Below are 10,875 nucleotides of genomic sequence, written 5' to 3' on the forward strand. Positions count from 1 at the left end.
CCTAGTGTTTAAGTGTCTGAGTGTTAAAGTGTCCTAGTGTTAAAGTGTCCTAGTGTTAGAGTGTCCTAGTGTTAAAGTGTCCTAGTGTTAAAGTGTCCTAGTGTTTAAGTGTCCTAGTGTTTAAGTGTCTGAGTGTTAAAGTGTCCTAGTGTTAAAGTGTCCTAGTGTTAGAGTGTCCTAGTGTTAAAGTGTCCTAGTGTTTAAGTGTCTGAGTGTTAAAGTGTCCTAGTGTCCTAGTGTTAGAGTGTCCTAGAGTGTCCTAGTGTTAGAGTGTCCTAGTGTTTAAGTGTCCTAGTGTTAGAGTGTCCTAGTGTTAGAGTGTCTGAGTGTTAGAGTGTCCTAGTGTTAGAGTGTCCTAGTGTTAGAGTGTCCTAGTGTTAGTGTCCTAGTGTTAGAGTGTCTGAGTGTTAGAGTGTCTGAGTGTTAGAGTGTCCTAGTGTTAGTGTCCTAGTGTTAGAGTGTCCTAGTGTTAGAGTGTCCTAGTGTTAGTGTCCTAGTGTTAGAGTGTCCTCGTGTTAGAGTGTCTGAGTGTTAGAGTGTCTTAGTATTAAAGGCGCATCAATGTTTTTCTCTTAATTCCGTACGCCCGAGTTTCCGAGTTCCTTTGATTGTGGTTTAAAGTTTATTAATGAATAAACGATAATAAATATCACATGTTGATAAACCTTTTTTAATGAAGAAACCAATTAATTGTTCAAAGAAAAAATATATTTTCACAATAAAAAACCGCAATGAACTGGAAATAAACAAATAAACAATAGAAAAGACAATGTTTGTATTTCACCATTTAAATAATCAACAGTAAAATATTAACAGCTCATTAACTCACACTTTGACGAGTGTCTTTGGCTTTCTCCTTTTCCAATCCTCTTCAATAATAATAAAAATAATAATAACAATAACATGCCGCTTGAATCATTTCTTTCATATATGTCAACATTATCCGGGATTCTTGCACAGACTGAGCTATAACAATAGAAAGGTATGAACACACACAGGTATAAACACACAGATATGAACACACAGGTATGAACACACAGGTATGAACACACACACAGGTATGAACACAGAGGTATGAACACACAGGTATGAACACACACACAGGTATGAACACACACACAGGTATGAACACACAGGTATGAAAACATACAGGTATGAACACAGAGGTATGAACACACAGGTATGAACACACACACAGGTATAAACACACAGGTATGAACACAGAGGTATGAACACACAGGTATGAACACACACACAGGTATGAACACACAGGTATGAAAACACACAGGTAGTAATCAGCAGCGAACCGCTTCAAGACGTGTATTTCGGTGTATTCACGGCATTCATTTTGTTATTCTACAGTATTGTTGTTTTATAGTTATTTGTTAATGTAACCCAATTTGTGCTCTTTGAAATGGAAAAGGATATCGCATTGTGTTTGTTACTTTCGTTGCAGTTGTATATGTCTTAAGCGTAATTTGGTTTGGCTTCCTATTTATGGACATGCTTTTATTTTGAAGGAGAGGTAGCGCAGTTGACAGGAAGTTGTTGTTGCTTTGGAAACAACGTGACGGAGATTAACGGAGAAAAGTAATATCTACATATAAAGACGGAGAAAGTAAACGATAACGTTTATGGTTAAGTGTTAGCACCCCCCAAAGAGGCACAAGCTCTTAAGTTGATATTGGAGATTTCAATAAATTAAATTTGAAAAAAAACGGGGAAAAAACAAACAAAAGGAATATCCAAATAACGAAATTGAAACCCGAATAGTAGTCCAACGAACGAATATACCGATATTCGGATATTCGGGTACAGCCCTAGTATGAACACACACAGGTATGAACACACAAGTATAAACACACAGGTATGAACACACAGGTATAAATGCGGACAGGTGGAAATGCAAGAGTTGCTGCATAGTGTTCTCGTGTCATTCCAATGTAAAAAGAGTCTTTCCCCGAAAAGAAATCCGACCGAACAGGAAGTCTCTGAGTCCTGCAGGAAGTCTCTGAGTCCTACAGGAAGTGAGTCCAGCATGAAGTCTCTGAGTCCAGCAGGAAGTCTCTGAGTCCTACAGGAAGTCTCTGAGTCCTACAGGAAGTCTATGAGTCCAGCAGGAAGTCTCTGAGTCCTACAGGAAGTATATGAGTCCAGCAGGAAGTCTCTGAGTCCTACAGGAAGTCTCTGAATCCTGCAGGAAGTCTCTGAGTCGTACAGGAAGTCTCTGAGTTCTACAGGAAGTCTATGAGTCCAGCAGGAAGTCTCTGAGTCCCGCAGGAAGTCTCTGAGTCCTCAGGAAGTCTCTGAGTCCTGCAGAAAGTCTCTGAGTCCTGCAGGAAGTCTCTGATTCCTCAGGAAGTCTCTGAGTCCTACAGGAAGTCTCTGAGTCCTGCAGGAAGTCTCTGAGTCCTGCCGTAAGTCTTTGAGTCCTAAAGGAAGTCTCTGAGTCCTGCAGGAAGTCTCTGTGTCCTGCCGGAAGTCTTTGAGTTCTACAGGAAGTCTCTGAGTCCTACAGGAAGTCTCTGAGTCCTGCAGGAAGTATCTGAGTCGTACAGGAAGTCTCTGAGTCCTCAGGAAGTCTGAGTCCTGCAGGAAATATATGAGTCCTGCAGGAAGTCTCTGAGTTCTGCAGGAAGTCTCTGGTTTAAGAGCAGCCGCACTCGTCCACGATCATGTTCTGGATGTCCTTCTTGATGATCTTCTGCTCCTCGTTGTAGTACAGCATGGACATGGCTCTGAGCCGGGTGGGGACGCAGCAGGACCGGATGTTCTGGAAGGGCCCGTGGCCGCGCATGCGGTAGTGGTTGATGACGGTGGAGTGGAAGGACAGCGCCGAGCCGCTGAAGCTCGACATGTGGTTTGGACATTCCCCCTCGCAGTAGTTGGCGTGGTAACCGGACGGTGCGATGATCCAGTCGTTCCAGCCGATGTCTTTGAAGTTTATGTAGAACTGACGTTTGCAGCAGACGCGGATCTTCCCGTCGCATTCCAGCCCGCGTCTGACCCGCCGCTGCGCCGCCTCCTCTACAGCTCGCAGCGCCACCATGAGGAAGGGTCGGTGGGACTGGTCCCGCCCTCCGGCCCGCTCGCTGGCCGTCAGCACCGCTGTGACTCCGGCCTCGCTGCAGAGCGGACAGACGACCCGCAGCCTCAGCGCTCCGCCGCCGCCCGACAGCAGAGTCTGGATGCTGCGAGACACGGCGAGCGTGTGCCAGCCGCTGCGACGGACATCCACCATCTTATCCGAAACACACTCCTCTTCCTCACCCTCCTGATGAAGCTGCAGCGACACTTTGCCTTTCCATCGGGTTCCCTTCGAAATCTTCAGGAAGATCCAGATGTTGGCCTGTTCCACCACCGCTGAGCCGCCCTCTGCTGAAAGGTTGAAGGTCACGGAGTTCAGAGAGCCTCCTGCAGGGGGAGCACAACAACAGCTTCAGATTATTAACTCACAACCACAACATGTTTCTACTTCCTCTCACTTCCCCTCTCTGAGTCAGAGTAAACCCTGAGCAGAGTCTTACAGTTGCAGCCTGCAGGTCTCTGGCCGTTTCTCCATCTCGAGGATACTGGCTTCCAAGCCAATATTTCAAGGATGCTACGTCATCGAGTGCCGCCGAAGGACTGTTCCAATCTCCAGCATACTTGGAATTCTACCGAGGCCACGTCCTTGGTTTGGGGGAAATTTCGAGGCTGCACATGGGTAGACTTCGCGTCCTTAAAATCCCCACAATGCTTTGCGCACGGACCAATTTCCAAAGCCCTTGCGGAGAATGGCTGAGCCGACGCAGAACACATTTAAATGTAAGTATGTAGTGGCGTAGAACATGTGTTGGTAAATATGTTACTTTGTTAAATTTGTTATCATCAAAAATGTGTTCCGTGAAAGTAAAGCAAGTTCATAATTAGATAGACATGAGGTATTTATTTTCGGTACAGTTTATGTTGAAACCGTTAGAGAGAGTGGCACACTTGTTAGCCTGTTCCATTCTTCTTCGTTTTCCGAAGCCGTGGCTTGGAAGCATACTTGCTTCGTTTCCGAAGGAAGTGACTTGGAAGTACGCGACTACCAAGCCAGCATCCTCAAGATTGAGAAACGGCCTCTGTCTCTGCTCCTTTATAAACTCCTTTTGGCGGCAGTGGCTCAGTCAGTAGGGACTTGGTCTTGGAACCGAAGGGTCGCCGGTTCATGTCCCGACCGAACCAAAACATTACATTACATTACATTACATTGCATTTAGCTGACGCTTTTATCCAAAGCGACTTACAATAAGTGCATTCGACCAGGAAGATACAACCTTTAAGAAAACAGAATCATATAAGTACATCAGGTTTCATAGAGCCAAACATTTCAAGTGCTACTCAACTGGCATTTAGAAAGCCAGCCCTTTATTAGTATATAAGTGCTTTGTTAGTAATTCTATCGCTCGAAGTGGAGTCTAAAGAGATGAGTTTTCAGTTTGCGTCGGAAGATGTGTAAGCTATCTACTGTCCTGATTTCAATGGGGAGCTCATTCCACCATTTTGGAGCCAGGATAGCAAACCCACGTGTTTTTGCTGACGGGAACTTGGGTCCCCCTCGCAGTGCGGGTGCAGCGAGCTGTTTGGCTGATGCAGAGCGGAGTGCACGTGCTGGGGTGTACGGTTTAACCATGTCCTGGATGTAGGAAGGGCCAGATCCATTCGCAGCATGGTACGCAAGTACCAGTGTCTTGAAGTGGATTCTAGCAGTTACTGGAAGCCAGTGAAGGGAGCGGAGGAGCGGTGTGGTGTGGGAGAATTTGGGAAGGTTGAAGACCAGACGAGCCGCTGCATTCTGGATGAGCTGCAGAGGTCGGATAGCACATGCAGGTAGACCAGCCAGGAGGGAGTTGCAGTAGTCTAGGTGTGAGATGACGAGAGCCTGGACCAGAATCTGCGCTGATGTCTGGGTCAGCTGGGGACGTATCCTCCTGATGTTGTAAAGCGTGTATCTGCAGCAGCGGGTTGTAGCAGCGATGTTTGCAGTGAAGGACAGTTTGTTATCTAGGACCACACCCAGATTCCTTGCAGTCTGAGTCGGGGAAACAACAGAGGTGCCGATGTTGATTGTTAGGTCAAGAGTGGGACAATCTTTTCCCGGAAGGAAGAGCAGTTCAGTCTTGTCAAGGTTGAGCTTGAGGTGATGAGCAGACATCCACCGAGAGATGTCTGCTAGGCAAGCAGAGATGCGTGCGACGACCTGGGTCTCTGAGCGGGGAAAGGACAGAATTAGTTGGGTGTCGTCAGCGTAGCAGTGGTATGAAAAACCATGCGGGCTAATGACAGACCCGAGCGAGTTTGTGTACAGGGAGAAGAGGAGGGGACCAAGAACCGAGCCCTGAGGGACCCCTGTAGTTAATTGACAAGGATCGGACTCGGACCCTCTCCAAGTAACCCTGTAGGTGCGGTCGTTGAGGTATGAGGTGAGGAGGGAAAGTGCAGTGCCTGAAACTCCAAGTTCTTGGACAGTGCGAAGGAGGATCCGATGGTTCACCGTGTCGAATGCAGCAGACAGGTCCAGAAGGATGATGACAGAGGAGAGGGAGGCTGCTTTAGCAGTGTGCAGTTTGTCAGAGACAGCAAGGAGAGCAGTTTCTGTTGAGTGACCTGCCTTGAAACCAGACTGGTGCGGATCCAGAAGGTTGTTCTGATGGAGATAAGAGGAGAGTTGTTTAAAGACAGCGCGTTCAAGTGTTTTAGACAGGAACGGGAGGAGAGAGACGGGTCTGTAGTTAATAACATCAGACGGGTTGAGAGTGGGTTTCTTTAGGAGAGGGTTTACTCTTGCCTCCTTGAGACTGTTTGGAAAGTGACCAGAAGTTAGAGAAGTGTTGATGAAATGGGTGAGAAATGGTAGAATATCAGGAGCGATAGTCTGAAGGAGGTTTGAGGGGATAGGGTCCAGAGAACAGGTGGTAGGACGGGCAGAGGTAACGAGGGTAAGAACCTCACTTGGAGAGAGAGGGGAGAAGGAGGTCAGTGTGTGGGTGAAGGGAGGGTCTGGTGACCCAGAGGTGAAGGAGGTCAGTGTGTGGGTGAAGGGAGGGTCTGGTGACCCAGCGGTGAGTAAAGGTGAGTCAGAAAAAGATGAGCGAATATCATCAACCTTCTTTTTAAAAATGGTTAACAAAGTCGCTTGACAGAAGGGAGGAGGGGGGAGGTGCTTTGGGGGGGTCCAAGAGGGTGGAGAAGATAGAAAATAGTTTTTTGGGATTGGAATAGGAAGATTGGATCTTATCTTGAAAGAAAGTGCTTTTTGCCTGAGAGATGGAAGCAGAGAAAGAGGAGAGGAGAGCCTGATAGGTTAGGAGGTCGTCATGGTGTTTGGATTTCCACCATTTCCGCTCTGCTGCCCGAAGGATGGTTCTATTAGCACGCAGTGCATCATTTAGCCAGGGAGCAGGAGGGGACTGACGAGCCGGCCGCGATGTGAGAGGACAGAGAAAGTCCAGAGAGGATGAGAGAGTCGAGAGGAGAGTTTTTGCAGCAGTGTTTGGAGGCAGGAGTTGGAACGAGTCAGAGGAAGGGAGGGCTGAGAGCACCGATGAGGCAAAGGTAGAGGGGGAGACACAAAACAAATATAGTAAGCTGGGCCACTGCCGAGGTGCCATTGATCAAGGCATCTAACCTTGAAACTGCTCCTTGGCGCCGGGTACCTGGCAGCCTCTCTGCTCTGCCACCTCTCCTATCTGCATGTGGTTGTGTTTGTGCATGTATACCCTCCGTGTGTGTAATGTGTAAACACAACAGAGTGGAGAAAGAAATGTCCCTGTGAGGGATTCATAAAGTATGTCTTCTTCTTCTAAACTCAGACATCTCTGCAGATGTTGTATCATAATTTTATTAATAATTGATCATAGAGAAACTGACATCTTGATGATAATTGATGATGAAATAAAGAATTTGTGAACTTGTTGAATTTGTCTGGAGGAGGCGACCCCGCCCCCCTCTTTGTGTCTGAATGAATGGACAAAGACAAGTCGTTAACAGAAACAGCATGAACAGAGCTGCCTCTAAATATACCCAATATGAGCAGAGACACTAAAAAAAGACCTGGTTTCAGGGAATGTTGTTAACAAGGACAGACACACACACACACACACACACACACACACACACACACACACACACACACACACACACACACACACACACACACACACACACACACACACACACACACACACACACACACACACACACACACACACACACACACACACACACACACACACACACACACACACACACACACACACACACACACTCTTTGTTTCCTGAATAATTACTGAGGCCCAGTTTGTTTGAATGGGGAGATTATTTACGGCCTGAGACTACTCGGTATTCCCCCCCCCCTCGTTACTGTCCCCTAATTTCGGCGAGCCTTTGAGAGAGGTTTTAATGAAATACTCTTCTCAGAGAGAAAACTATTTATAGCACAAATACATTCTGTACATTTATGTAAGCAAACAAGCCGGGGGCTGTGATTGGTCAGTAAATGTTCATAAAAGTAGAACCTAACTAACATCATCACGTTTATTAAAGAATTTTATTTTGAAAATCTCTTTCTGTGAGACCTGTTGTATGAACGAATGAAATCAAGGAGGGTTACAGATGAACTCAACAGACTTTCTTCTGTCGGCTAATATGACTAAATCACCTCCACAGTCTGAGATAATGAACCCTAACACAGACGGTTAGAATAAACAGAACCAGACTGAGTGAGGAAATCTGTAAACAAACTCTGACCCCTTTTTGTGAATGAGCAGATAATAGAGCACAGAGACAAAGGTCTCTAAAGCAGCTGATGGTCAGAGTCTGATTTAACGCAACCACTAAACTGTAGCTCTGCAACCACTAACTCTGCAACCACTAACTCTGCAACCACTAACTCTGCAACCATTAACTCTGCAACCATTAACTCTGCAACCACTAACTCTGCAACCACTAACTCTGCAACCATTAACTCTGCAACCACTAACTCTGCAACCACTAACTCTGCAACCACTAAACTGTAGCTCTGCAACCACTAACTCTGCAACCACTAACTCTGCAACCATTAACTCTGCAACCACTAACTCTGCAACCACTAACTCTGCAACCACTAAACTGTAGCTCTGCAACCACTAACTCTGCAACCACTAACTCTGCAACCACTAAACTGTAGCTCTGCAACCACTAACTCTGCAACCACTAACTCTGCAACCATTAACTCTGCAACCACTAACTCTGCAACCACTAACTCTGCAACCACTAAACTGTAGCTCTGCAACCACTAACTCTGCAACCACTAACTCTGCAACCACTAAACTGTAGCTCTGCAACCACTAAACTGTGACTCTGCAACCACTAACTCTGCAACCACTAAACTGTAGCTCTGCAACCACTAACTCTGCAACCACTAAACTTTGACTCTGCAACCATTAACTCTGCAACCACTAACTCTGCAACCACTAAACCATTAACTCTGCAACCACTAACTCTGCAACCACTAAACCATTAACTCTGCAACCACTAACTCTGCAACCACTAACTCTGCAACCACTAAACTGTAGCTCTGCAACCACTAACTCTGCAACCACTAACTCTGCAACCACTAACTCTGCAACCACTAAACTGTAGCTCTGCAACCACTAACTCTGCAACCACTAACTCTGCAACCACTAACTCTGCAACCACTAAACTGTGACTCTGCAACCACTAACTCTGCAACCACTAAACTGTAGCTCTGCAACCACTAACTCTGCAACCACTAAACTTTGACTCTGCAACCATTAACTCTGCAACCACTAACTCTGCAACCACTAAACCATTAACTCTGCAACCACTAACTCTGCAACCACTAAACCATTAACTCTGCAACCACTAACTCTGCAACCACTAAACCATTAACTCTGCAACCACTAACTCTGCAACCACTAACTCTGCAACCACTAAACTGTGACTCTGCAACCACTAAACTGTAGCTGTTTCCCCGACTCAGACTGCAAGGAATCTGGGTGTGACCCTAGATAACAAACTGTCCTTCACTGCAAACATCTCTGCTACAACCCGCTGCTGCAGATACACTCTTTACAACATCAGGAGGATACGTCCCCAGCTGACCCAGAAAGAGACGCAGGTTCTGGTCCAGGCTCTCGTCATCTCACGCCTAGACTACTGCAACTCCCTCCTGGCTGGTCTACCTGCATGTGCCCTCCGACCTCTGCAGCTCATCCAGAATGCAGCGGCTCGTCTGGTCTTCAACCTTCCTAAATGTTCCCACACCACTCCGCTCCTCCGCTCCCTTCACTGGCTTCCAGTAACTGCTAGAATCCACTTCAAGACTCCGGTACTTACGTACCATGCTGTGAATGGGTCTGGCCCTTCCTACATTCAGGACATGGTTAAACCGTACACCCCAGCACGTGCACTCCACTCTGCATCAGCCAAACAGCTCGCTGCACCCGCACTGCGAGGGGGACCCAAGTTCCCATCAGCAGAAACACGTGGGTTTGCTATCCTGGATCCAAAATGGTGGAATGAGCTCCCCATTGAAATCAGGACAGCAGAAAGATTACACATCTTCTTCAGACTGAAAACTCATCTCTTTGGACTCCACTTCCAGAGATAGAATTACTAACAAAGCACTTATACACTAATAAAGGGCTGGCTTATCTAAAGCCAGTTGAGTAGCACTTGAAATGTTTGGCTCTATGAAACCTGATGTACTTATATTATTCTGTTTTCTTCAAGTTTGTATCTGGTTGGTCGAATGCACTTATTGTAAGTCGCTTTGGATAGAAGCCTCAGCTAAATGCAATGTAATGAAATGTAGCTCTGAATCCCTTAACTCTGGAGCTCTGCATCCCTTAACTCTGGAGCTCTGTGTTGGCCTCACCTGGCTCTGTGTTGGCCTCACCTGGCTCTGTGTTAGCCTCACCTGGCTCTGTGTTGGCCTCACCTGGCTCTGTGTTGGCCTCACCTGGCTCTGTGTTAGCCTCACCTGGCTCTGTGTTGGCCTCACCTGGCTCAGTGTTAGCCTCACCTGGCTCTGCGAAGGCGATGACCTCAGAGGGGGGCTCAGATGGTGTTCGGGCCCCGGGGCCCTCCTCCTGGATCTCCACGCTGCCGTCCTCAGCCACTCGGCCGACCTGCAGCTTCCTGATGGCATTGAGCAAGGCAGCGCGAGGCACTGGCTGCGTGAGGTTGGGCCGAGTGCTCAGGTGCAGCATGTTGAGGATGTGAAGCTTCACTGCCTCCACCATCTCTTCCTGTCCGCCCGACGAAGACGAGTTCCTCTTCATCAGAGCGCAGGAAGGACAGACAGACGCCACGTCTACCTCCGGACCTGACGACACCTCCGGACCCGGAGACACCTCCGGACCCGGAGACACCGTCGGAGACGCGTCAGCGAGAAGCACGAGGGCCATGAAGAAGAAGACAGAAAACTGAGACGCCATGACGGGCTGCAACCCCGAAAGATATCTGCAGCAGAGGAGACGATATCTGAGAAGACGATATCTGAGGAGACGATATTTGAGGAGACGATATCACAGGAGACGATATCTGAGGACACGATATCACAGGAGACGATATCAGAGGAGACAATATCCGAGGAGACGATATCTGAGGAGACGATATCTGCAGTCAGAGGTGAATCTCTTACGGTAGCAGAAATACAGAATCAGAGTGAAATCAGAAATCCTCCCGGACTGTCAGCAAAACTCAAAAGTTATTTGAATCTTGTCTGAGTTGGCCGGTCTTAATGTATCTGGTGCTGATGGTCCTGATGGTCTGTTGGCTCTGGTGGTTCTGGTGTTTTCTGATGGTTCTGTTGGCTATGGTGTCTGCTGATGGTTCTGATTGTTC

The 10,875-nt window shown here is 47.3% G+C and overlaps 1 protein-coding gene across 4 annotated transcripts; it reads right to left on the bottom strand.

The window, feature by feature from the left end:
- Positions 1-654: 654 nt before the first annotated feature.
- On the bottom strand, positions 655-10,869 carry inhbab (inhibin subunit beta Ab). 4 transcript variants are annotated; one of them, XM_079650894.1, is made up of 2 exons: positions 10,052-10,869; positions 655-3,414 (listed from the first exon to the last, which is right to left on the bottom strand). In XM_079650894.1, the coding sequence occupies exons 1-2, from the start codon at positions 10,464-10,466 to the stop codon at positions 2,648-2,650; spliced, it is 1,182 nt and encodes a 393-aa protein (XP_079507020.1). In that variant the 5' UTR covers positions 10,467-10,869; the 3' UTR covers positions 655-2,647. The 4 variants fall into 4 exon arrangements, with proteins under 4 accessions (XP_079507020.1, XP_079507019.1, XP_079507018.1 ...); XM_079650893.1 differs by having other exon boundaries at positions 10,031-10,869; XM_079650892.1 differs by having other exon boundaries at positions 10,010-10,869.
- Between the last annotated feature and the right edge of the window lie 6 nt (positions 10,870-10,875).

The sequence above is a fragment of the Notothenia rossii genome (genome assembly GCF_949606895.1).
Source record: "Notothenia rossii genome assembly, chromosome: 9".
Lineage (NCBI taxonomy): Eukaryota > Metazoa > Chordata > Actinopteri > Perciformes > Nototheniidae > Notothenia > Notothenia rossii.